Source organism: Medicago sativa, chromosome 8, assembly GCF_051527215.1.
Source record: "Medicago sativa cultivar Bolivia chromosome 8, Bolivia_mono, whole genome shotgun sequence".
Classification (NCBI taxonomy): domain Eukaryota; kingdom Viridiplantae; phylum Streptophyta; class Magnoliopsida; order Fabales; family Fabaceae; genus Medicago; species Medicago sativa.
In genome coordinates this window covers 68322520-68349493 of record NC_140756.1, presented here as the reverse complement: position 1 = coordinate 68349493, position 26974 = coordinate 68322520, and the positions used below count along the sequence as shown (strand labels likewise).

Genomic DNA, 26974 nt, shown 5'->3' with positions numbered 1-26974 from the left:
AATTCATCTATACTACTCAATAAGGAGAAATTATCCTTTAACAAAAATAAGGAAAAATTATAAATAAAGGAATGAGCATGACAATTTTAACAAATTGCTTTTATAAACAAATTGATATATGTCAATTATCATAAATTTAGAGTGGAGATAAACAATTATATAGAAGTTCTAGTTCAACCGACAAAAATGTCGAAATTGTGAGGCTTTTACTTGTGTATATGAGATTCAATGATTATTTATCATTTCGTCTATCTACAAAAAAAAACAGTAGAGAAAACAATTTATAAGTAAATATTCAATTTGGTCATTCACAATTTTATCGTCACTCAATTTAGTCTCCTAGTTCAATATTGAGGTTATGTTGATTCTTAGTTCGATTTTGAGTAGAGAAAGTTGTGATCTTTTAATTTTTTGCATTTTAGTGTTATGAATTGGCAGTGGCAAGTGCAAATTCATTTCATGTACCATACGCAAACTCAATTTGTGTATGTCTACGTGGACCGAGTTTGCGTATACGTCATATCGAAGTTGGTTTTAATGTGCGGTTGTTAAATTGATTGAAAATCTTGTAAGTTGTTTTTTTTTTTTTTTTGGAAAGATCTTGTAACTTGTTTTGAAAAACTATTGTTATCCAAAGTCACATAATGCTCGCAAACGGAATTTATGTACAATGTATGCGTAAATTCAGTTTACGTATGACACATGAGCTTAGTTTACGTATACTAAGGTTTTGTTTGTGAGTTTGAAGGAGGAGAGCTTTTGGAGATGAAAAATATAGAGAAAAATGGATAAATCTTTCATATTTTTAAAAGAGTATACTTTTAAATAACGATAAATTAATACTTGTAATTAATACATTCTTAAAGTTAAAAATGTTAAACAGCATATTTTGAATTTGAAAAATTCATCCTTTATTATAAAAGCTAGACTTGGTTAGCAAGCATGTTGCCCTAATTTGCCCTAATCCCTAACATTTTTCCCTCCTAAACATGCTAATCTAATCTCACCCGTTGATTTGATCTCTATTCTCAAACTCCTCATTTTCTCTCATATAACTTAGTTAATGTTAATTGAAAACGAATAACACACTTTTAATGCAATTGAAAACAAATAACACACTTTTAATGGCAATTGAAAATGTAGGTATCCTTTATCCTTCCTTTATAATAAAAGCTATAGTTGTCAAGCTATCATGTTTGCCCTAATCACTAGCTTTTTTCCCTCCTAAGCATGTATCTGATCTCAGCCGTTGATTTAAATTCATTGCTAATCTAATCTCAGTCGTTGATTCAAAGGCTATGTTTCAAACTACTCATTTCCTCTCTCATACAGATATGTCATAATGTCCATTAAAAACGTAGTTAATGCTAATCAAATCACCATAACTCCCAACGATTACCATCTCCTACCATTGTCATCTCCCGCTAATCAAATCACCATAACTCTTAACGATTACCATCTTCTACCATTATCATCTCCCACCATTATCGTCTCCAACCATCATTTTTATCTACAGAAACTCTTAATGATTGCTAAAGGTGAAGTTTCCCCCAAATTTTACCACTAAAGTTATAGGAAGATATGCGTTTACCAAATTTTATCGTCTCCTAACTCTTAATGCTATCTGAAATAGAGTTATAGGAAGATATGCGTTTTAAGGTAAAGTTTCTCCCAAATTTTACCACTAAAGTTAAATGTTCTTTCTTCACAGTGCATGTACAAAATCAGGTTTGTTTCACTTGATGATTTAATCTTTTTCTATTTAAATAAGATGGACGGATTCCGTAAACTTATTCCGTAATCTTTTTCTGCCTAACTTCTAGGATGTCGGAGAACTGCAACCATTCTTCGTTGCCGAATAATTCTACGAGCTACCGGAGCAATGGCACTTGCTAGATGGTGATGGGAATACTTATAACGTCATGTTCAATAAATCAGTTTGTCGGCCGTTGTTGACAGATGGTTGGAGTGCATTGCGATTATTCTACGAGTTTCGTGGAAGTAAGATTATTGCTTTCCAGTACCTAGGTGGAAGTAGATTTCAAATCTTTGTTTTTGCTCATATTATTACACTAGCTGATTATCCACCCTATCATTCCATGAGTGCGGCAACATCATGTTATTGTACCTTTGAGGTTCCTATCGTTGGATATGGATCGACGAAATCACCGAAGGTTGTTTATTGTTTTTTTGTTGCTATTCAATTAGATATATGCTATAATAAACAATTTTTGTCTGTCATTAATAGTTTTTTTTAGGAACTACCTGATACTTTTGGCAAATTCCTTAGAGTGAAACATCACGATTACGTCATGTTGTGTGGACCTTATGACAATATAATTCCTGTGAGACTCAAATATACAGACGACCCCATACCAAATGTGATGTTCGGAAAAGGTTGGACGAGTTTTTGTGCTGCCAATGGTATTGAGGGCAGAGACGTGTTGATTTTCAAGTGCAAGTGCGTCATGGACAAAAAATATGTTATCGTATCCAAGCATTGATAAACACATGACTGGAGTTTTTTATTAGTAATAGTTTAAGTTTTTCTTTGAAAGAAAGAATAATTTAGTTTTTATTTTCAAATATTATCAGCTTTGCATAGGTAAAAAAAGGCAAAAAAAGTATGTAGTGCGGTTTATGTTATTGTCTTTTCAGTTTAGTTTGCTCTCTTTTTCGTGCCGTATCATCTTTAATTTTCTGTTTAGTGGCAAAAATTATATTGCATCACAAAAAAATTGATGAAATCGTAGTTGATTGCAATTGAAAACTTTTATGCAGTATGCGCTAATTGCTCTGCCAATTACTACGTATTGAAAGCATTTATGACTGTAATAATGATATTAACAAAATACTTTCTTAGAAAAATACATTTATTTTGCACTAATTGCTTTTATATCTGCAATAAATAAGAATTACTACCAATATAATATTATAGTCATTCACATTAAAAACACGCTAGTGAATATACCTAGCTATAATTCCTTTACAAAAAACTTTCTTAGAAAAATACATTTAATTTGCACTAATTGCTTTTATGGCTGCAATAAATAGGTACTAATTGCTTTTAATAAGAATTATTTTTAATAGAAAAACTTTCTTTGAATAAGAATTGCTTTTATGCAGTATGCACTAATTGCTCTGCCAATTACTACGTATTGAAAGCATTCATGACTGCAATGATGATATTAACAAAAAAAATTCTTAGAAAAATATATTTAATTTGCACTAATTGCTTTTATGTCTGCAATAAATAGGAATTACTACCAATAGAATACTATAGTCATTCACATTAAAAGCACGCAAGTGAATATACCTAGCTATAATTTCTTTACAAAAAAACTTTTTTAGAAAAATACATTTAATTTGCACTAATTGCTTTTATGGCTGCAATAAATAGGTAGTAATTGCTTTTAATAAGAATTATTTTTAATAAAAAAAACTTAGAAACGGCTGCAATCACTTAAAATTGTTGGAATTTATTTGCCGAGTCCTGTGTTCTCGCATGGTCAGTTGTACGTTGCAATTTCCAGGGTCACTTTAAGACAGCGTTTGAAAATACTAATCGTTGATGGAGATCGAGAGAATACTGATATGACCTCAAATGTTGTTTATGGTGAAGTTATTCGTATTGTATCTTGATGGTTAATGTTCAAAACTTTTTGTAATGTATGCTACCAGTTGATTTTGTTGCTATTGTTGTCTTAGGAGGGAACATATTTTTAAATTGCTATAAAACGTCTATTAACTAAATCTGTTTTACATTATTGCGATTGATTCGATTAACTTCTACGTGGTATGACCCGTGCGATAGCATGGGTCGATGGTCTAGTATATCAAAACTCTTGTCAAACACAATTGTTTAGTTTTTCAAATAAGAAGGATTTTGTATTAGATTTGGGGTTTAATTCGAAGGGCCAGGTGTTTTCTACTGCGTTCCTTCACCATGCTTCATTGATTGTGTCATTTGTTTTCTAAAAGTGTAAATTTAATTCATCAGTCTTACAAGAATTGTCATGATTCCGTCAAAAAAAATCATATTATTTTATATAAAATAAGGTGAATTTATAAATAAAAGAATGAGCGTAACAATATTAACAAATTACTTTTATTATGTCCTCCTCAATTTAGCTCAGTTGGTTGGACAATGCATAAAATATGCAAGGTCTGGGGTTCAAACCCCGGTCACTACCAAAAAATTACTTTTATTATTAAATTTAAAGTGGAGAAAACAATTTAAAGAGTAAGTATTCAATTTGGTCATTCACAATTTTATCGTGATTCAATTGAGTCTTTGAGTTTAATATTGAGATTACCTTGATTCTTAGTTCAATTTCGAGTAGGAAAAGTTGTGATTTTTTAATTTTCTACATTTTGGTGTTATGGATTGGCGGTGGCAAGTGCGGATTCATTTCATGTACCATACGCAAACTCAATTTGTGTATGCCCAATGAAATGATTTTGCATATACATCGTTTTGATAGAATCAGATGCTATGTTCAAATATTAAAAATGGGTCCTTATATGGAAAAACAAGATTTTTTAAAGCAACAGTGATCATCTATTTAAGTTGTAAATAACGTAAAAAAATAGTCATTCTTGTTAAGTAAAACTAAGTTTGTATGGGAGGAACTAACTAACTTGTGTTGAACTTCCCTAACCACTAATTGTTTTAATATTAATAATTGGGTTCATAATGAAAAGAAACGCCAAAAACTTAAAACGAATCATCACTTTGTTTAGTGCAAAATGGGTCTTAAGTATATTAGCTATTGTTGCTTAAAAAAAGTGTCTTTACTATCTAAATAGTGACAAACTAATACTAATATCAGGGAAAAATAGTAGCAAATTAGTACTAGCATGCATGATTAAACTTGAAACAATAGGAAAAAAACTAATTATTTAACGGATTTAATTTGGTTGTTAATGGAAATAGATGACAAAAAATTCAAGATATATAGTAATTTTCTACATTCATAAATAACTCTGAAATGCATATTGAATTGTAAAGGCCTAGTATTTGTGTATGTAATTGAGACTTTTATATTTGGTTCAAATTCAAACAAATGCTCAAGATTGAATCTCAAGTCCAAGTACCCAAGTGCATTCTATTTTACCGCTAAACTATTACAAGATGTCTATTGATTTTTTTATATTTTATTATATACCTAACACTTTTAGGTGTTATATTAAAGAAAAAAACGTGGCTCTTAAAATTGTGTGGCCCAGCACCGTAGCTCACCTTGCACTTGCTAAGCGTCGAGCATGTGCGTATACATCACATCATATCAGAGCTGGTTTTAACGTGCGGTTGTTAAATTGATTGAAAATCTTGTAAGTTGTTTTAAAAACTATTATCATCCAAAGTCACATAATGCTTGCAAACAGAGTTTATGTACAATCTATACAAAAATTATGATTACGTATGATACATGAACTCGGTTTACGTGCATTGTGACTTTGGCTGTGTTTGGTAACTACGAGAAGCTAGCTTATAGCTTGTTGGATTAGCTTATAAGCTTGTTGGATGAAAACATGATGTGTTTGGTAGAGAGCTTTTCTCACGAGCTTATAGCTTTTTTTGAGAAGCTATTTCAAGTAGCTTTTGAGCTTATAGCTGATAGCTTTTTATATTATCTTCCAATTTTAACCTTATTAATTTTATTTATTATTTTTTTAATAAGAAAAAACTACCCATATTCATATGTAACTACCCACTTTTTATATCTTTAAAAAATAGAAACTACCAACTTTCTGGTTCAAAGCCACTTGCACGTTACTACCATATATTTTCTTTGTTAGTTTTCCTTTTTTCTTTTAACTTGCTTTCAATTCATATAATATAATATATAGTTTTAAATAAAATCTACAACGAATAGTAAAACCATTTTAGTTAAATAAAAAATATTAATTGAATTCATAAATTTTTTTTTATCACTTTGGAAATGAAAGTAATTTAAAATAAATTCAAATATTTAAAATTAAATAAATAAGTAAACAAAATGTGTATATAATTTATAAAAAAATAAAAAAAAATACATGTCCATTTATGTCATTTTATATTTGTCAGTCACGTCAACAGCTAATTTTACCAAACACATTATTTTTAATAAGCGAGCTTTTCAGCTATAAGCTATCAACTATCAGTCATCAGCTATAAGCTAGCTTTTCAGCTATCAGCTAGCTTATCAGCTATCAGCTAGCTTATAGCTTATTTTTACCAAACAGAGCCTTTGTTTGGGAGTTTGAGAGGAATGTAAAGTTTTGGTAGGTGGAAAATATATAGAAAAATGAATAAATCTTTCACATTCGTTTGAAATAGTATATTTTTAGATAATGATAAATTAATGTCTGTAACTAATATATTTTTAATTTTAAAAATATTATAACAACATTGATTGAATTTCTTAAAAAAAAATTGATTGAATTTGAAGAATTCATACAAAATCATTCGAAACCCTCATCCAATACAATTCTTAAGGTCTCCAAATAAGAAGGATTATGTATTACGAAAAAAAATGAACCCTCCAAAACTTTCTTTTTTCAAAGTTATCTATTTATTCCACTTGCTCCTTTCTTTTTTAAACGCTCTCCCCTCCCTAACCATCCAAACTAGCAAACATAGGCTACATAAACTTAGAGAAAAATTATAAATTCACATGAACCTTTAAATTGTAAATTAAACAACGGGTAGGTGAACTGAACTCAACGATTGTCAAATGAATAAAAAAAATGAAATCGTAGACAGAAAGAGATGAAAAACTCATAAACTCATAATTGAAAATTAATAAATTCACTTACATACACTAATATGTAATCTAACATTGTCATTCAATCTTTCATTGAGGTTGGTTACACATTCATGAATGTTTTTGAGTGAGAGAGGTGAAGATTTACGGTGATAACAAAAAGTATGTTTTAGAAAGAAAATAATTATGAACAAGGACAATTTCTGCATTATATCGTTTAATTTAATTCAAAACGAGTAAAAATATGAACTACTTGTTTTTTGACGTCAAATAAGTGTAGAAATATTCTATCAATCATTCTTCAAATATTTGAGAAAAAGTTTTTACAAAAAAAAAAAAAAATGAACTTTTGAATTAGGGACGGAAGAGAGAAGAAACTTGGTGAGTGAATTTTGTAGTATATGTGAGCTACCTGATACATCAAACATGTATGAAACCGTAATTCACTCCCCGTCCATATAGCGACAATCAACAATAGTTAATTGCCATGAGACTTTCAGATTCTATAATCCAAATTGAATTTCCCCTTTGTTTTGGGGTGAAAAAAAAAGAGTTTTTCATCAATTCAGATTTTATAATCCGAACACCCCTAAACACCCTCATACATGGGAAAAACAATTTGGATTATATAATCTGAATTGTATCAACACAAATTATGAGCAAATTTGTAACATGGATAACCAGTTTAAGTACCATATTAATCTTCCAAATTCTCATCCTTATGTTATAGGTCATTGTTAGTTATTTCCAATCGAAAATCCGGTTTTCAGGTTACTTGATCATATTACTCTGAAACTTTTTCAGAAAATCAGAAGAAAAAAAAAGTCAAAGATCAAGACTCCCCTAAAAGGAATTTTTCTGCAAGACTCCGCCCCTCAAAATTCAAAGTTTCATCATTTAGACCCATTTTTCATTTTTTTAAAATTTTTCATATTCTTAGAAAAATCCAAAAAGAAATTAAATTAATTTTTTTTAATTTGTATTAGTTTTATTTGATTTTTAGAAACTTTTGACGGTATTTTCATATTTTATTTTATTTGACATGTTTTATTTTATTTTTTTTGTTGTTTTTAAAAACAAAATCACAACTGTTAAAATGTGAGAGATTCTGATGGTTGCTTACATATAAGCTTATTTTGAACTATATAATCCGAACACATCCGATCCGTATCCAAATTATATAGTCTGATATCTCATAAACATTTGAATTATATAATCCGAACACATTCGAACCCTATCTGAATTATATAATCCGATATCTCATAAACATTTGAAAATTGCTTTTGTGACTTTCAATATTTCCTAAATACACAAGTAAAATACTAAAATATCCCAACGGTAGTTAACTACCGTTGGCTTATAACTAAAAAAACCGGCATCCGTTAACTGCCGCTGGCTTTTTTAGTCATTTACTTATGTTTCTAACACACATTGAATGACAGAACAACAATCGTCTAAACATTTTTGTTAAGAAAAAAAGAGTGAGTGAGAAAATAATAGAGTGAGAAAAGTAATAGGTAGTCACTCTAGAAGCTACCATAGAGCAAACCCTCAAAATAACGCCTCTCGTATCGGCACGGCAACTTCGCATTCCATTTCACATTTCAGACTTTGCTCAACCACCGCTGCCGAGTCGCCCTGTCCAGCCACACACACCACCAAGGTTAGTTTGAAAATCGATCTTTCTTTTTTCCTTCTTTTAATTGCTAAATTCTTTGCGAGTTTCAGTGTTTCTTAATTGTTTATTTTGTAACTTTACCCAGTGATTTATATCTTGTTCTATAGATTCTTTCATTGTTCTTGTACAATTGCGATCAGTGAAATTAAACAAAAATAAATGGAAAAATGATGTTAGGAAAATAGAGATAGAATATGTATTAGATATGAAAAAACAAAATTTTAGGTTCAATTTTTTGGGCCCATTTTTACCACGAGAGTCGGGTCTCCAATTTGATTGGGATGACCCTGAGTTTTAATATTCTTTCTTAAACATTAATTGGGAAAAATTATTTTAATTCAACAATTATGTGCCGTGTTGATGATAAGCCTGCATAGGGCCGGATTCATTCACATTTTTGAGAGCCTGTGTTTAATGTGGGGCATTAAGTCTTATCGGACATAACCTATGGCGTGGCTTGAGAAAGCCCGAAGTAGGTTGGGCAGCCTATTTTGATAGCTCTACTTTTGTCATGCACCAGACGAGTGTTTCTCTCGCTACAAACCCCAATTTGAATGGTTACTCTTGTTGGTTGTGGTGAATAATGAAGATATGAATATTTGTATTCATTTAAGTTTCTCATCCTTTTGGTTCAATTAATTTATTACAATATCCACTTGACTGTTCAATTAGTTCGGTTTTAGTGTTCTTCTGAAACTCTTTTGCTTGCTTTGGTTTTTTTATTTTTGATAATTATTTTAAAGAAATTTCAATATGCATGTTGAAGTTGAGCAGGGTGGTCTTTCATAGGGTAGGGGTTTGAGTAGTGTGGTCTAGTAATAAGGAGGCAATATCATTCTGATTTTGTCATTTTTCTTTCTGTATCAAACTAACCATCTTCTTTATTAGTAGAGTTTCAAACTACTGTGTAATGTTTTTGATATTGAATGATTCGTTTGTGCTAGTGTTCTGAATAATATAATATACCTTTTTTTTAATTATATTTTATCCTGAATGGGCCTCTTGCTATTCATTTGAAATCATAACTGGGTGCTCTTGGTTTACTGTTTAACTTGTTCAAACATTTTAGATACATAAAGGTATATTGTCAACAGGTTCAATAATTTTTTTTTGTTAATATAATTGATTTTTTACTTTACATGACACAAGTTTGACATAAGTAGCTCATTTATTGGTAGTTCATTTCTTACTTCCCCGTTCACAAAAGAAAAAAACCCTCACATCCCATTGAATATGCCTGAGTTTGTTTGGTTCTTTTTCAATTTTCATGTATTTTTTTATATTCTAATTTTAGATCATTGTTTTAAATTCTTTTTTAAGAAATACTATTCCGAAACCTCTTTCATTTTATTTTTCATATGTAAACTTTTGTTGGTCATCCATGATAGAGAATTCTACTGGCTCAGTCTAAAAAGGGAGATAGTGGAGTTGACTGATGTAATCATATTCTGTACTGTTTAACATCAAATTTTATTGGCTCTTTTAAATTTAACCTGTCCGACCATCGCAATCTTCCGAACCATCGGTTTCCCCCAGTTTTCCGTTTGATATCCCGGATCTCCGGTTCTGATACAAGACGGTTTTCTAGCTTAATCAGACCGGCGACAGGTCCGGTTCCTGGTCCAACCGGCAGGTCCGATTTTAATTGCCTAAGACATCTCTTATACTGTAAATGTTATAAAAAAAATGGGCCGGAATTGGCTGGGTTTGATAACATGTAACCCAACAAGAAATGGATTGGCCCGATTCTAGAAACTATAAAGCAAAACCCTTAAAAAAAACGCCTCTAGTTTTTCACCACAATTCTCACATTTCTGCCTTTGTCACTTCAGAAATCAGAGTTTGTCGCCGCTGCAGTGATCTATTGCCGCCGTCATTCATTCTCACCCTTCGCCGTCAGTCAGTTGCTTCACTATCGTCTCGTATCAGTTGAGCTGTGGATTATTTTCAAGTAAGTGGATTCATTGATTTTAACCTGTTTGAGTGTGCAATATCTGTTCTTAGAAAAAACCTAGATTTGTGTTTCAATTCATTTCTTAAACAAAAAATGTGTTTGAAATAGATCAATGTAATAAAGTAAGAATATGTGCTCTATACTATATATTTGATTAGATGATGATTTTGATGTTCATAGGAAATTTTATTTTTTGATAATGATTTTGCTAATTTTTTTGTGAAATAATTATGGGTTTGATCTTTATTATCTTGATTCATTATGTGTTATGGATAATCATGTTGTTAAATGGTGAAATTTCATCTGGGTAATATTAATTTTGGGTTATAGAATGTATTTAGCAATCCTTCAAAAAAAAAAAGAATGTATTTAGCAAATCCCTATTGTTGGATAGATCAGTTTTAGTGATTTAACAAAGAAACTAACCCACACATACAACATTTGCCTCAATAAGGTCATGGTTATCATCTGCTTGGGTTAAGTGCAGAACATCCTCCACTAGTATTCTGGATGTAGAGGTTTCGGCAGAGACATAAGAAACCATGTAAGGGCAGTTGCTGAATGTCCCAAGGCATTGGTTGTGGTGCATGCAGAGACTATTGTTGCAAGTGACCTTTTTACTTGTCGAAGATCCATTAGGATTATATACACTGAGGTCAAAGTCCTGCCACAATAGTAATGCATTCCATTCAAAAACAAAACCAACAGTAGTAAAACACAGGATAGTATAATACATTTAACATAGCATGGAACTAGCTTAAGAGATGTGTGAGCATCAAAAGTAACTTGACTATGCCAAAGAATCCCACAATATATACCAATTCCTGAGATTTTTTAAACTAAAATATCAATGAAATAATAAATAAATTGACCTGAGTGAGACGGTATTTTTTTATTGAAGACCAAGTCATGTCCCCAACATCCTATCATATAATTTAAAGCATACCATCATCCCTCACATATCATGGAAATAGCTTAAGAGATGTGCATAAGCTGTTTTCAGCCTATTTGCATAAACTCTCAAGGACAGCTTATAGCTTATATGAAACGTAATTTGTCATGATTTTATCTTTTAGAATACATAAGCGCACTTATGTTATAAGCACTTAATTAAGCTGATAATTCAAACAAGGCCTTAACATCTCATTGAAATCACACCAAACTCGATACACAATCATCATAATCAGTAAGAATTTATGAAACAACTTAACTTGAGTCACAAGACAAAAGACTAAACAAAGAGAAGAAAGTGAACACACCGAAGCCAAGGCAGAGGCATATGCAGAACTATGAGTAGCTGCACATCTTGTGCAATCACAGGGTACCCAAAACAAGTCACTTCCTTTAAGGGCCACCATGAACTTCACTCCAGGTGTCCCTAACTCAACTGTTGTACAATGCAAACTGTATTCAAACAACCCAACACAAAAAAAAAAATTCAAATTAAATAAAGAAAAACAAAGATCAAATTCCAAGGAAAAAAAATTAATCAAGACAATTCCCAAAAAAAACCATCAGTTTCCAACAATAGGGTCAGTTAAATTCAAATATAAATACATTCTTGATTAAAAAATCTGGGCTTTTTTATTTTTTATTTTATTTTTTACAAATAGTTTTGATTGATTACCAATCTGATAAATATAACCATTCTAGTTTTAGCAGCATCCTTCAAAGCTTGCTTTAGGATCCAGAACCTTCTCAGACTCTTAGTTAATCAACATACATAGCCAAGCTCATGTTCTCTAGTTAATCTTTTCGATGCCTCAGTTGAGTAAATAATCTTCGTGATTTAAGTTGTTATGTGGTTTAAACTTGAAACCTTTCTAGAGCTTTACATCTTCAAGAATTGACTTGCCTCATCATGTTTATATGCTTAATTAGAGGGAAAGTAACATTAGTTTATTCTCTTAATTACTTAATTATATAGAAAGAAACTGAACATCAAATATAAAAAATTGACCGTGAGTTGCAGGGCTGCTAAGGTGTGAGAATATTCTCATTTTGTAGCTGCTTCAAACTGTCATTCTAGATTCTTAAGTGAGTTTTGTAAATAATACTGATTTGTTTTTTCTCTTTGGGTTACCTGAGCTTTCTTTGCTCCTTGTTTCCTAAAATGCACAGAAGTAATGTTTACCGTAAGATGATTTGTACCCGTTGCTTGAAGTTATTCCAATGATCTGATCTATGTTGTATTTATTATCATAGAAAGTTAGTTAAGTACATATGTTAAAAGTAATCTTATTTCAAACGCTTGATCCTATATGGCAATATAAGAAGTCACATAGAAAGAGATGTTATTTTATAGAAAGAGATGTTCTTGAACCAATTAGCAATGATGTTATTTTAGCTCATTTTCAACAAATGGATGGTAGACGATTTTCATTGTAAATGCATTGCATAAAAAATGTTATTTATTGTTTTCAATGTAATTTAGTTCATAGTTTCTTTCATAATTTAGTTCAATGTAATTTATTGTTCCATATGTTTGGTGGTGTTGGAAGATTTCACTTTCTCTTCCTTTTGGTTCAGTTAGTTTATTACAATATTCACTTGACTGTTCAATTAGTTCCGTTTTAGTCCTCTTCGTAGACTCCTCTGCCTGCCCTGGTTTTTAAATTCTTTATGATTATTATTTTTTCTTTTCGATATGCATGATGTTTAGCCCGGAGGCATTTGATATGGTTGGGGTTGGGGGTAGTGTGGTATAGTAACAATCGGACTATATCATTCTGATTTTTTCATTTTTCTTTGTTTCAAACTAACCATCTTTTTTATTATTAGAGTTTCAAACTACTGTGAAATTTTTTTGATACTTAATGATCCGTTTGTGCTAATGTTCTGAATAAGATAAGATACCTTTTTTTTTAAATTATATTTTATCCTGAATGGGCCTCTTTCTGTATTCATTTGAAATCACAACTTGGTGCTCTTGGTTTAGTGGTTTACTTGTTCCTACATTTTGTTGAGATCCTTTTCACTTTTATTTGATACGTGTTTGTGAAAGTAGTAATTGAAAGTGATTTTTCTAAGCTTGAGATCAGATTGGGTATTGTTTTAAATGTACTTTTTTTTAATTATTTTTTTGTTGCAGTCTGTATATAATTATTTTAACTTTAAGTATATGATTTGTGGAGATTTTAACATAGTAGCTTTGCTGGACACACAATTTTCTTGGACACTTCACATACACTAACATATCGTTTTTTTTAATAACTTTATACCAATTAATATATGGGAATGCCACAATGATTAAATAAATAATACCATTTTATGACATCTATAATAACTCAAGTTAATTTTGAATTATTTATTTTCTCTTGTTTTATGTTTTGATATTATTCTGTTAATTTTAAAGAAATGTATTATAAACATGCCGTGTCCTATAATGGACGGGTTTATTTTGCAGTCATTGAAGAGGGGCACAAAACGAAGATGAAGACTCCGAGCAAGAAAAACAAGAGAACTGAAGGCGAAGAGGGTGAAACCAATGGAGGCGATCCATATATGTCCGAAAGCAATGTAACTGATCTGCCTTTGATCAAAAGGAATGGTGATCAACATTTGATCAAAAGCAATAAAAGTGAAGATGGCGAGCAAGGCAAAAAGAAAAAGAAAAAGAAGAAACTGAGTGAAGAAAGCAATCATAAGAAGTATAATGAGTTCAATAGCAATGAATGTGAAGATGATGACCAAGGAAAGAAGATGAAAAAGAAGCGGAAGCTAATTGAAGGAAACACACTTGAGGAAGGTGACGGCTTTAGAAGCAATGAAGGTGATAATGGCGAGCAGGGAAAGAAGAAAAAGAAAAAGAAGAAATTGAGTGACGAAAGCAAACATAAGGAGTATAACGAGTTCAAAAGTAATGAATGTGAAGCTGATGACCAAGGAAAGAAGATGAAAAAGAAGCTAATTGAAGGAAACACACTGAAGGAATGTAATGACTTCAGAAGCAATGATGATGAAGATGGTGAGCGAGAGAAAAAGATAAAGAAAAAGAAGAAGAAACCAAGTGAAGAAAGCACACATAAGGAGTATAGTGAGTTCAAAAGCAATGAATGTGAAGATGACCAAGGAAAAAAGACGAAAAAGAAGCACAAACTAATTGAAGGAAGCACACGTACTGAGTGTAATGACTTTAGAAGCAATGGAGGTGAAGAGGGTGAGCAAGACAAGAAGATGAAGAAAAAGAAGAAGAAACTAAGTGAAGAAAGTAAACATAAGGAGTATAGCAAGTTTGAACCCAATGAATGTGAAGATGATGATGGCCAAGGAAAGAAAATGAAGAAGAAACTAATTGAGGAAGGTGGGAATCGTGACCAAGGCAAGACGAAGAAGAATAAACCGTGTCAGAAAAAGAAAAGTAAGGAGAACAATGATTTTAATAGCAAAGAAGGTGATGCTGATACTTGTTTCTCTGTCACTGAAGTTAATGATCAAGGCAAAAAGATGAAGAAAAAAAAGAAAGCAAAGACAGTTACAAGCGAGTCTCCTAACTGTGCACATAATGAAACTCCTAGCAATGAAGGTGATGCTGATGCTTGTTTCTCTGTCACTGATGTTAATGATCAAGGCAAAAAGATGAAGAAAAAAAAGAAAGCAAAGACAGTTACAAGCGAGTCTCCTAACTGTGCACAGAATGAAACTCCTAGCAATGAAGGTGATGCTGATGCTTGTTTCTCTGTCACTGATGTTAATGATCAAGGCAAAAAGATGAAGAAAAAAAAGAAAGCAACGACAGTTACAAGCGAGTCTCCTAACTGTGCACATAATGAAACTCCTAACTCTGCACATAATGGAACATCTAAACGCAAACAAGTAACTTGGGCTGATGAAGTGGAGGAGAAGTTATGTTGTGACGGCTTATTGCGTGGGAAAAGGTATACACCCGAAGAAGATGAGAAGATCAAAGCAGCTGTTTTTGACTATATAGATTCTCATGGTTTGGGAGACGAAGGTCTTGATATGGTTCTAAATGTCAAATTACACCCTGAGGTTAGCGGCTGTTGGAAAGAAATTGCAAAAAGCATACCTGAGAGGCCTTATGAGAGTGTGTATCGACGTGCTCATACTTTGTTAGAAAAGGAGGGAAGGTGTAAGTGGACACCTGAAGAGCTTGAATTTATTGAAAAGACCTATGAGCAACATGGAGCTAGTTGGAGAGCAGTAGCTGACGCTTTGGGTAAAAGTCGAGCTCAGGTAAAAGATGCGTGGCGCAGATTGAAATATACCAAAGCAAAAAAAGGACATTGGTCCCAAGAGGAGTATCAAAATTTATTTAACTTAGTAAACCTAGATCTGCTTGAGAGGGCTAAAGAGCCTTATAAAAAATCACAACATGGTATGTTGCGAGATAATATTTGTTGGGAGGCAATTGGTCACAAGTTGGAGACTCGAAACAGTGCATTTTGCTGCAAGAAGTGGTATGAGCAATTAACATCAACATTGGTTGCTAGTGGTGATTGGTGTGATACTGATGACTTCCGCTTGATAGACGCTTTATATGCTTTGGATGCTTGCTGCATGGAGGAGGTAGACTGGGACAATCTACTTGAGCATAGGTCTGGTGATGTGTGCAGGAAACGATGGGAACAAATGACCCACCATATTGGGGAGCATGCCGCCAAGTCATTCATTGAGCAGGTTGAAGTTCTTGCAAAGAGATTCTGCCCCAACTTGTTGAAAGATAGAGAGGCCTTTGACAACAAACCTGTGATTTGTTGAGGTTTCTAACCTTTATCTTGGTTTTCCATAGGATGAAATGGTTTTGCTAAACCAGAAAGTATTATGCTATGATGAGTAGGTGTTTTTTGTTATGAAATGTTAAGTAACCTTGTTCTTTTATTCCTATTTAACAAGTTAAACTTGATTTGCAAGTGTTTGTTTTGATTAAAGCAATAGTTTGATATTCGATATTCCTGCTGGTTTTGTTTATGGCCTGTTGTTAGACCCAATAATTCTATCGTGAACTTCATTTGGTGAGAAATATAATCTTTTATGCTTATTTATTGGCTCAAAAACCGATAATTTTTTGTTAGAATGATGGATGTTGAGCATGTTCAAAATGGGATTTGATGCTTAATTAATCTTGTTAGAAAAAATACATTGGCTTGTATTTACTATAAGTATGTTCTGAAACTCGAGAATTTTTACAGCAAAAAAGGAATGCTTCAAATTCGGTATGACTGTTATGACATCCAAGCTGTTTCGTTTGGATGCCAATGAAAAGTTTCATTATTTTTACTTGTTCTTCGAATTTAATTTCTATTGGTCTCATGCTAATCCTATGCTGCAGAAGGAAGATAAGGGTAACTTGAAGTTTCTTGTGTGTCAACTCAACTGTAACCGAGGTGAAGAGGAAGATGGTCTTGTGTCCCCCTCATTCTTTCTCCTACCTTTCTTTCAGAAAGTTAGATGTATACGCCATTTCATGTAAGCTTCTGAAATCTTAGATTGTGAAATAAAAAATAGAATGTTAAAAAATAATTAATGATTAACGATATGTAAAACTTTTGAAATACACAAACAATAAGCTGAGCTTAAAATTTTGCTATGGAATGGAACTATAGGTTCCTTTCATCAATTTAGCCTTGGTAACAACTTTTGACAGTGTTCCTTTCATCATAAATTTCAAGAAAAAAAAAAGATGCTGTAATGTAATTGATATGAATGCTCATACATCACAATAGGTAAAAGATCATTTTTCCTTTTCTTTTTATCTGAATTTCAAAGAAAACTAGTTACAAACCCGTGCTTCGCACGGGGGTTAGCTACTTTTTTGACAAAATATTATATCGGACGGATAGATTGCGAAATGACAGATTATGTGTCTATAAATTGCTATCATCTTATTTCCAAAAGCTCTAAAAGATAGTTTATGAAAACAATTTAAGCTTATATGAAAATAGTTTGACTTTATTTCATATATAATTATAGAAATATATTTATACACACACTTATATGATAGAAGTTATGCCATATGGATATATTTAAATTGTTTGTCCAGCCCAGACATTAGACAAAGCTAACATTTCAAGACCAATGCCACCTCTTGTCAATATTTTGTCTTGGAGAGCCTTGCAACCATGTACATTGGCATACTTATAACGAATGCAACTTATTCCACACTGTCAGTACGTGGGGATGAGACTTATGAAGACCTGGAAATTCTCAAAGATGTTGATGCTACTATGCTTCTCCATGACCTGCCTTATACAGAAGACAGAATTAGTAGAGTGCACGCAGCAAGGCGGTGAGAATACTTCACATGATTAACAATTTGCTGCATCAATAAGGCAACATGAATCCAATTAGTATATAAATTCTGTCTTTGCTAATCTCAATATCTTATTGGCTTCAGGTTATTCGAGTACCTATCAGACAACTCTCTAGACTTTCTTGTCATTCACCACATTCAATTTCCAAATGGGATTCACAGGTAATTTTTTAACTATGTTGAGATTAACAGATATGTAGTTCATGTGAAGCCTAATCAGCCCGTCTTACAGGGATGATTTAGTGATTGGTGCTGGTTCTCATACTGGAGCTCTTCTGGTTGACGGGCTTGGAGACGGTCTTCTTTTAGAAGCCTCAGACAAAGATTTTGATTTTCATAGAAATACATCTTTCAATTTGCTGCAAGGCTGCAGAATGAGAGATACAAAAACAGTATGTAGTTCAAGCACTAATGGCTTGGTATGTCATCAAATTCATTTTCAGAGTCATGGTTGCTGATTTATTTTCAAATGCGATTAGATTCGGTCTCAAAACATTGAAGCAATGAAGTATAAATGCAAAATAGATTCCTTGCTATAAGAAGAGGGTATGCATATTATAATTATCCATGCTATAAAATATATTGTTTAAACTTGTCAGAGAAGTCAAATACTTAAATTAACTCTTACACAAAAACATATACAATAAGTCATCTGTTAACCCTCTCCTATTTCTGGTTCTAGTCCAAAATACATGATATAATAGCATGAAAATGTGAAGTTTCTTACATCTATATGCATCAAAAGCAGAGGAAATTGCATCATTTGTTTCCCTTCCACCCATGCATGCTACATCTGCTATAGATTCACCATTTGCTGGATTATAAACCTACAATAGCATTGCATATATAATATTATTATGTCTTGCAGACAGTACTACCATGGAACTTATAGCGATAAAATTAGAAGAGAAGAATAAGCGGCAGTAAACAGACTATGACAAATAAATTATTATAAAATAATAGTATTAAACATGTATAACTTAGTTTAATTTTATATAGAAGATTTCTAGCATCCAAAGAGATATGGGAAGAGGACATTATGATCAGATAAGTCTAAGCAATACAAATCCGACTTCACAAATCAATAACTTATGGAGACTCATACTTATGGAGACTCATACATAATTCATAAACTCAACTGAAGCATACTCAAACTCAACTTTGATTGTCACAGCTAAAAGATATAGTTCAAAATAACAAATTTGATACATATAATAGAGGAGACAACAACAGGCATAATTAATTAGAAATCTTCATTGTTCTGAATTAAAAGAATAAGCTAGATTACTAATCATCTCATTCTTTCCCACCCATATTTACAACCCCACCTCTTATCCACACTATACTTTCATTCTTCCACACAACTGACTTACACATACATTTCTTGACACAAAATCTACTTCTGATTCTGATTTGGTAAAATCCAATTGCAATCACCTATTATTTAATACATATGCTATCATAATGATCATGTATCAAAAAAGGCAATAAAAATCTCTTGATGAAATTAATGTCATGCTAAGGATTTCTTTATTGGTCATAGATGCAATGTTCATGTACATTTATCAGTACTGCTATTTCTTTAGTAGAATTCTTCATTCAGATGTTGCAAAAAAACAAAAATATTTCTGTCCCATCAAGTTTTATCCCATCAAGTAAACAATTCAAGCATCACCAATTTTACTAACACCAATGATATAACCAAAAAGCTAATCAATTTTATATCTCATCAATTATGCCAAAACACCATCTGTGTTAGAGAATTAGCATCACATCAACCATAAGTGTGCTAAGAAACATTTAAAAAAATCAGTGTCGAAAAAGTACTTGTTAAGAAACATTGTCCAAAAATCCTACCTCTGCACCTTTTCCTGCTATATCACTCTTCAGAACCTGTATGTGATTTTGGGCTTCTTCGAGGCTTTTCTCTTTTTCATCTAAAAATCTACATGAGTTAAATAGTTTTTAGAGATCATCCCTGCAGATTTGCATATGCTTATGAGATAGAAACTATCTTTAGCTGAAAAGAAACGGCCAAAACATTTTTATATCATCATTGGCATTTCTTAGATTTTACATCTGATCTTTTAATGCACATAGCTCCATTTCTAGATCTTCTCTTTGCAGCCAATGTCGTTCTGCTTCTCCTTTAATGAAGTCAGCCTGACAAAATAATTAGTGAAGCATAATGTCAATGCAGGTAGTCAAGCTTCCAGTTAAATCTTACCAAAAATAACAACTTACATTGCTTTCTAGTACATTTACGGTAGTTTCCAGCTCTTCAATAGATCTCTCAAGAAGTTCAACCTCTGCTTGCCTGTCTTCAGCATAAACTTTTCTTGCTTCTGCTAACTTCAATTGCTTAAAAAAATTAGTCACAAACAAAGAAGAAAACCAAATCAATGGACGACTAAGTTAAGTTCATCCCTGGAGCAAAACCAAGTCAATGATAATCATTGAAACAGTAAAATTTCAAAGGTTAAACATTTATAGTTACTATCATTTATTAAACATCATAACTGCACTGGAGGTTATTCTAGCTTTGGTACATCAATGGAGTTTGAATTCTCAACTCCTGCTTAGTTACCATCTCTACAAACTGTACAAAGCAAGAACAAATCCTACATTGATATGGTTTACTGCATTATTTTACAGCGAAAATAAAAATTAGTATCTTAGAGCCGCTTAAGATCCAAATGGGTTGTGTTGCTTAGGACATGACACCACAGAACAAAGCTCCTAATGTCCAGTCATCATTTCTTCCCTAATAATGATATAAATGGAAAACATGCAGCATAATTAATCGATAAAAGTGTTACCTTCTGAGCATATTGATGTGTTAATGTATACCTCCAAACAATAGATGCAAAGATCAATATTCCTACACCAAAATTTAAAACAGAGTCGGAAAAAAAATAGAATACATGTTGATTGAACTAAGTTAGAATGAAATGTTATTGAACCTAAACATAAGACTAATAGGCAAGTCTCATAAAGCCAAAGGATTCAGGCCTGCCTCCCAGAATAATAGCACCACAAAACCAACTACACTAAAATCACTTCAATGAAATTCCATCTAACTCAAGCATAACTTGTAAAAAAATTCCAAGTAATGAACTAAGAATAAACATCAAGGAATAATGCACTTCTTACTAAAGTCTTAACAGGCCAAAACCAGAACTGAAACACCTTAAACTGTTATGTAATGCACCCCAATATTGAGATTTCTACATGTATTTAAGATCAAATATATGAATGGTTATTTCCGCCGATAAGGAAGTATACACTAAATAGGTTATAAAAACACAAACTCAAACTCAAACACAAAATCTTCATCAGATGCTCTATCAGATGCAACCTAAAACAAACTCACCTGGCCCTAAAAGTCTCAACAATTGGATGCTTCAAGTTAATCAGCAACCTCGAACCCAACCAGTTGTTGCAGAGATTAGGCTTACCATTATGTACACAATAAAGACCAAATAAATAACACAAATAAAATATAATAGCCAAAATAACACATGCACACAATGTCAACCTGCAAGTTTGCATTGAGCATGAGTTAATATGACAACAACAGGACCGGTGTCCTTCCGATCAGCAAGAAATTTCATCAAAGCCAGAGAATATTTTTCCAACAATGTGACATCGATCAGCTTTCCACTACATAACCAAACAAATTTTCAAATACATATCAAATCTACCAAACAATCTTTCAAACAATATCAAAAAATTATAAAATCATACCTCTCGTCTTTCAGCACAATGTTAGTGGATGGTTTTTTACCACTTCCACCAGTTGTTGTTTTCACAATTTCATGAAGCAGCCCAATTATTTCTAATAAAATAAATAAGGCACCCTTAAAAAATTCATAAAAGGAATAATAAAGAAGAAAAAAATGCAAACAGTAAGGAAGAATAGCTATACCATACAAAACATCCGTCTTAAAGTTTCCATCCTCAATTTCCTTGAAGGGCTTGAAGCGGAATTCATGAGCAGGAATGTCGATAAGGTTATCGTTCCTTTGCACCTTTGTGCCAAAACCAAACACCACCTTAAAAGGATGATCTACATGCTTAAACACAACATCATTGTCAAAGACGTGACAATTATACAAAGTGTAAGTTTTGCATTCTTCAATCAACGACCTCCACTGCTCAAATTCCTTATATCGAGTAAGCACATGAACACAGTCACCCTAAACCCACAAACAAAACAAAAATACGGATGTAAATCCAAATATATAACATCGATGAAAAAAAATTATTTATTAATAGATTTGCAACAAAAAATAAGTAAATTTCTGCAACCTTAGCATCTCCGATAATGAACTCCATATGTTGGTTCCCATTGCTAGCACTAACATTCCAAGAATCCAACACTCTAAACCCAATCTTGTACACGTCCAGATTTTTTTTGAGATGCTTGATATAATTGTAACCCCTCGACATCGAAAACCCTGTAAAAAAAATAGACAACAATAATAATAACTGAGCATTCTCAAAAACATCTATCACCAAAGATTCAGCCCAAAAAATTGCAAACAGAGAAGAGTATTCAAAGCGAGAGACAATCGACAACATTCAAATAACTGAACAGCGATCAACAAATCTTGACTGCCAAAACTCCAATTAATCTATCAACAATACATCTAAACTCTCACTAAACAAAGCTCAGCCAAGTTTAATCAAGTCATCTCATCAAACTGTTTACCAATACAAATGCAAGCAATCTAAAATATCTACAGTAAGCAAAGCAAGGCCAATTATGGACATACGAAAGTTCACAAAAAAAATGTAAATCTGTATAGAATTGGAAAGCATCCACAATATCATTTTCAACTCTTTCATGAAAATTTCAAGGCTTTGCAATAAGCAAAAGTTAAACCGAAGCTCTGTCGGGTTCTTATCAGAAAAGTGGCAGCTCAATATAGTGAAGATCTCATGGCACTCATTTGACGAACCATTTCTCGCTACAAATAATTATGTAAAGGTATTAATACGTCCATTTATCATCAAATTTGTCAAGATATATATAGCTCAACAGATTCATATCAGCTAGGATAGCAAAATTTAAGCAAAAGCTAACCAAAGATAAAAAAACACATTACGAAGAAGACCAATCAGTTACTTGCTTCCAAAGTCACCAATTAGATCACAAAAACTAAAGATTTTCAGCAAATTTCTCAGGTAACAATCAGTTCAATACAATGTATCAAAGAAGCAAACCAACACTATACCAGCAAATTTTTAACCATCAGATTTTAACAATTCAAATCAATCAATTTTATAAAACCAAAGTGGTCCAATAGCTCATAAACTACAAATGGATAAACTTGTATGGAATTTGAAAAAAAATAGAGACTATCTTTCACTCAAATATTGTATCAAACACCATCATTATAACTTTATTCTCAGACAAACACTATCTGTCAAAGTCACTAACTAAACCACAAGAACTTAAGATTTTCAGCAAACTTCAAGATAACAATCCTTTCAATATATCGAAGAAAGTAAACCAAGACTATACCAGTCCCAATATTGGTTCCAAATTCTTCATCAGAAGTCTATACCAGTTTTTCACACCTTATCATACAGAATTTAAAATAAAAAACTATCATCTTGAAATGCAAATTTATAAGCAGGAATCCAATCAGTGTATGCAAACTTTTGTCAGAACCAAATGTCATTCTCATTCAAATTTCACACGTAGCCATATCTATAAGCCCTACACCTAATGAAATCAGTTCAATATTCCAAAGAATTTAGCAAAAATCTCCCTGTTTTCAAAAAGAAATAACAAAATCATGATTCAATAGCAAAAATTACCATGGCCATCTTTAACATCAATTGGTCACAAACACTGATTCAAATGACTTATAATCTATTTATTTGCAACTTAATCACAACTTATTGCTTTTCTCTAACAAATTAGAAATCTAGGCACAGTAGCATATAACAATTTTGTAATTTCAACATTGCAGCTAGATGAGAATTGATTTAGTTACATAAAGGTTATAACAATGGTTCAAGGTTTGAATGTAGGACTTATCAAAAATGCAATCTCTTGTATAATGCAACAGAACCATTGTTAGTCATGATATCATTGTTAGTCATATATCCCGTTGTTGATTCTAGTTGACAGATATCTAAGACAATAAAAAATTAAGAATCCCAATATGGTATCAGAACCATTGACTTATCAAAAATGCAACAGAACCATTGTTAGTCATATATCCCGTTGACAGAACTATTATAAGATATTCCAATTAATTCAAAACATAATCAAACATTCAATATCATAAATTGTCCAATTCAAAACCTTATACAGTAACCAAAACACCAATCACAACAAACAGATCAAGCAAATTCCAATATTAAAATCAAAACCCATATCAGAAAAATTCTCAAATTTCAATAGTAAATCAGAATCAACCAAAAACAAACCAAAACCTCTCAACCAAAAAATCAAATAATAACAACAACCTCCAAAAAAAATGCAATCTAAACCGATTAAAGGGGAAAATAAAACCTCGGTCAATTGAAAGAAAAAACCATCACACCCACCGTTGATTGTGATGATATCGCACAAAACCAGAACAAAACAAACAAAATAAGAAAAAACAGAAAAAAGGAACATGCATGCGGAATCAAAATCAAATACCAACCTTTTATATAACTGCAGAAAAAGAAAAACTGAAGAAGAAGCTTAACATGCAATCTAGAAAACCTGAAGAAGAATATTGGTGTGTTCGACGGCAAAATCGACGGCGAGCTCGACCCTCTCTCTCTCTGTAGTTCATCTTTTCTTATTTTTTTTTTGTTCTCAACAACACATATATATAGGGGTAAGCAAGGATTTACTAATTTACCAAAATGCCCCTCAAAAGGGTAAAATGGTAATTTCCACAGACATTTATTTTTATATTTAGTTTAGTAGAATACCAGTAGAGTTTTATATTGCCACTGAAAGTGGCCTGCCTTGGGTGGTTGACCGTTTTGATTGAAAATTTTACTTGACCTAAACTTTTGACACTTGTGGAGTTGTGGTGAAATTCACGGGGAGCTGGTGACATCATGGTGATAATGGAAAACATTTACACTTCATTTTTTTTTTAGTCGGATACAATTTGCACCATACATCATTACTCTTTTTTTAATGTCCCTTACTCTTTCTTATAAATAAATGATCATGCTAACAAATAGGGAACTTGTTTAGGATTCAAAATTGGAACTCAACCTCTTACTATTTCTATTATAACAAATAGGGAACTTGTTTAGGTAATTGATAAATTTTATGTAGAAAAAAATTACCTTTTATTGTTTCAATGTTTTGAATGCGCAATTTAAGACAAAGTTCCCATTTTTGTTAGTAGATAGAACACTGTGGCGTCATTTGATCCATGTAGCCGATCCCACTTAGTGGCATAAGATGTGGTTGTTGTTGTGTCCCATTTTTGTTAGTATTTCCCTATAGATAAATAGTGTTTGTGATAAATAGTTTAATAGGTTGAATAAGGTTCGTAAACCTACCCAGTATTTGTGATTAATAGTGCTTAATAGCTTGAATGTTTGTGTGATTGGAGCAAGCTTAGGGATGTTGCATCCCATTAGATCAAAATGTAACCTCACCAATCTTGTGATTCTTCCACTCCATACAAGGCAGTGGTAATGGACAACCGCCTTTCAAATAAACATAAAGAAATTGGCCGGGAATTAAGCTAAGACACATGATGTGGGCATGTGGGTTAAGTGGTGGAGCACCTCAGATTGAGAAAAAAGTCTCACATTGGCCTCTTTCGGGCGAAACCAATTGAACAACAACTCTATTGTAACAAGTTGCAACAATGTGACCCATATCCAGTAATGTCAACCACTTATCTATGTATGCAATTCCATCACTATTTGTTGGAGGGTGTAAACCATTCATGATATATTCAAAACGCTCCTCCGAACCAAATATCGGCAAATAGTCTCGCTTATTAGTTTTTAACTCATGAATAAGTGCACTACGAACCAATATGTGATATTCCTCATCCATGCCCATGTGTCTAGCTATGACCCGGAATCCACAATTATCATCCCCTTTAAAATTCACAATAATTTCAATGTAAGGTCTCATGATCTTTGACATTTGTGTATTGTATGATCTTCGAAAGTAGGCGTTGAAGCTTGTGAGCGCGATGAATTTCCAATACGTGCAATTTTCCTCTTTGGAAATGATCTCTTAGTTTGTGACGATTGGCTATCGAGAATCAACACACTATCACATAAGGGAATTCGACCCCTAGATGACTCTTTCGAGATTGGCACTTAAAAAGATGCCGATAGATAGAGTAACATGGACACAACAATTTTGATACTTAAAAAGTTTAAATATACATGATATCTCCTTATCTCCTTGGGATTGGACTCTAACGATTAGTTGTCGAGTTTGCTTTATCTCCTAGAAGGTTTTATTCCTTTGATGTTGGTAACTCTCCAAAATGGTTATTATTAAGCACACCTAAGCTTGGATGGATTAAAGCATTTTTTAGTTTGAAATTCTTTTAATTTTAGAGATATTTTGGTAAAATAGGATATTTTACATTTTTAGAGCAGAGTCAATGCTTCAGTGTTTTTAGAAGGATTTATATAGGTTTTGTTTGAATGTGTGGAGGCATCGAACAAAAATATTAAATCTAGAAAAGTTTTTGAAAATTGATGTTGACACACTAAAGAAGGCTGAAAAACACAGTAAAAGACGTAAATGCTTCGGCGGCAGTTAACTATCGAGAAAAAGAACCGATGATAGTTAACTACCGAGGAAAACTTCGGCAGTTAACTACCGCCGGTTCCATCGGCAGTTAACTACCGATGCGTCCTGAACATATGCAGAAATAGAAACTCAGTTTTACAGTTTCTCATTTCCTCCAAACTTCTCAATTTCTCTCCAAATCCTCCAATCTCCATTTTCACGATTTGCAACGCAACAATCTCCACATTATCACAAGTAAGTAGTATTAATAATTGTAATCATAATGTTAGTTTGTTTAGGTTTTTTTATAAAGAATTTGAGTAGTTTGCATGTGGTTAGGGTTGACGTAGGAATTGACAATTTGATGATTGCATGTAGTATATAAATGAATGTAGTTGTTGTAATTGATGTTTAAATGATGTTTAAGTATAATGTGGTTTTGAATGGTGTCAAATGAACACAATTTGAATATGTTTGATACTTTGCACACAAAGTGTTTGATAAAATGCCCAAATGAGAATTATATTGATTATTTAGTTAGTTTATGTAGTTATAGATAATTGTAGTTGATGGAAATGATGTT

General features: G+C 32.3%; 4 protein-coding genes across 14 annotated transcripts; 2 read left to right on the top strand and 2 right to left on the bottom strand.

The window, feature by feature from the left end:
* The first annotated feature begins 1922 nt into the window (after positions 1–1922).
* LOC146900871 (uncharacterized) lies at positions 1923–2504 on the top strand. Its single transcript, XM_085736988.1, has 2 exons — positions 1923–2174; positions 2259–2504. The coding sequence occupies exons 1-2, from the start codon at positions 1923–1925 to the stop codon at positions 2502–2504; spliced, it is 498 nt and encodes a 165-aa protein (XP_085593114.1).
* Positions 2505–8272: 5768 nt separating this feature from the next.
* LOC146900870 (uncharacterized) lies at positions 8273–16382 on the top strand. 3 transcript variants are annotated; one of them, XM_085738438.1, is made up of 4 exons: positions 8273–8412; positions 10260–10378; positions 12354–12418; positions 13788–16382. In XM_085738438.1, the coding sequence occupies exon 4, from the start codon at positions 13814–13816 to the stop codon at positions 16100–16102; it is 2289 nt and encodes a 762-aa protein (XP_085594564.1). In that variant the 5' UTR covers positions 8273–8412; positions 10260–10378; positions 12354–12418; positions 13788–13813; the 3' UTR covers positions 16103–16382. The 3 variants fall into 3 exon arrangements, with proteins under 3 accessions (XP_085594564.1, XP_085594563.1, XP_085594565.1); XM_085738437.1 differs by lacking the exon at positions 12354–12418; XM_085738439.1 differs by lacking the exons at positions 10260–10378; positions 12354–12418.
* An 890-nt stretch (positions 16383–17272) lies between these two features.
* Positions 17273–24465, bottom strand: LOC146900869 (uncharacterized). 9 transcript variants are annotated; one of them, XM_085738441.1, is made up of 12 exons: positions 24385–24465; positions 21966–22114; positions 21583–21853; positions 21402–21492; positions 21193–21317; positions 20474–20535; positions 19899–20006; positions 19732–19817; positions 19512–19599; positions 18382–18481; positions 17752–18021; positions 17273–17660 (listed from the first exon to the last, which is right to left on the bottom strand). In XM_085738441.1, the coding sequence occupies exons 1-11, from the start codon at positions 24455–24457 to the stop codon at positions 17969–17971; spliced, it is 1206 nt and encodes a 401-aa protein (XP_085594567.1). In that variant the 5' UTR covers positions 24458–24465; the 3' UTR covers positions 17273–17660; positions 17752–17968. The 9 variants fall into 9 exon arrangements, with proteins under 9 accessions (XP_085594567.1, XP_085594573.1, XP_085594569.1 ...); XM_085738447.1 differs by lacking the exon at positions 17752–18021 and having other exon boundaries at positions 17273–17583; positions 19512–19632; XM_085738443.1 differs by lacking the exon at positions 17752–18021 and having other exon boundaries at positions 17273–17583.
* Positions 24466–25419: 954 nt separating this feature from the next.
* Positions 25420–25788, bottom strand: LOC146900868 (uncharacterized). Its single transcript, XM_085736987.1, has one exon. It carries the CDS (start codon positions 25786–25788, stop codon positions 25420–25422), a length of 369 nt encoding a protein of 122 aa, XP_085593113.1.
* Between the last annotated feature and the right edge of the window lie 1186 nt (positions 25789–26974).

What these genes read in the sequence shown, in the direction of transcription:
- LOC146900871 (XM_085736988.1), top strand. Translation starts at nt 1,923, where the DNA reads ATGTTCAATAAATCAGTTTGTCGGCCGTTGTTGACAGATGGTTGGAGT. An exon ending in GATCGACGAAATCACCGAAG is followed by an intron (nt 2,175 to 2,258) that starts GTTGTTTATTGT and finishes AGTTTTTTTTAG; the next exon opens with GAACTACCTGATACTTTTGG.
- LOC146900870 (XM_085738439.1), top strand. Translation starts at nt 13,814, where the DNA reads ATGAAGACTCCGAGCAAGAAAAACAAGAGAACTGAAGGCGAAGAGGGT.
- LOC146900869 (XM_085738440.1), bottom strand. Translation starts at nt 24,457, where the DNA reads ATGAACTACAGAGAGAGAGAGGGTCGAGCTCGCCGTCGATTTTGCCGT. An exon ending in CACATCAATATGCTCAGAAG is followed by an intron (nt 20,007 to 20,473) that starts GTAACACTTTTA and finishes AAGCAATTGAAG; the next exon opens with TTAGCAGAAGCAAGAAAAGT. An exon ending in TGTGCATTAAAAGATCAGAT is followed by an intron (nt 19,600 to 19,731) that starts GTAAAATCTAAG and finishes TAACTCATGTAG; the next exon opens with ATTTTTAGATGAAAAAGAGA.
- LOC146900868 (XM_085736987.1), bottom strand. Translation starts at nt 25,788, where the DNA reads ATGTCAAAGATCATGAGACCTTACATTGAAATTATTGTGAATTTTAAA.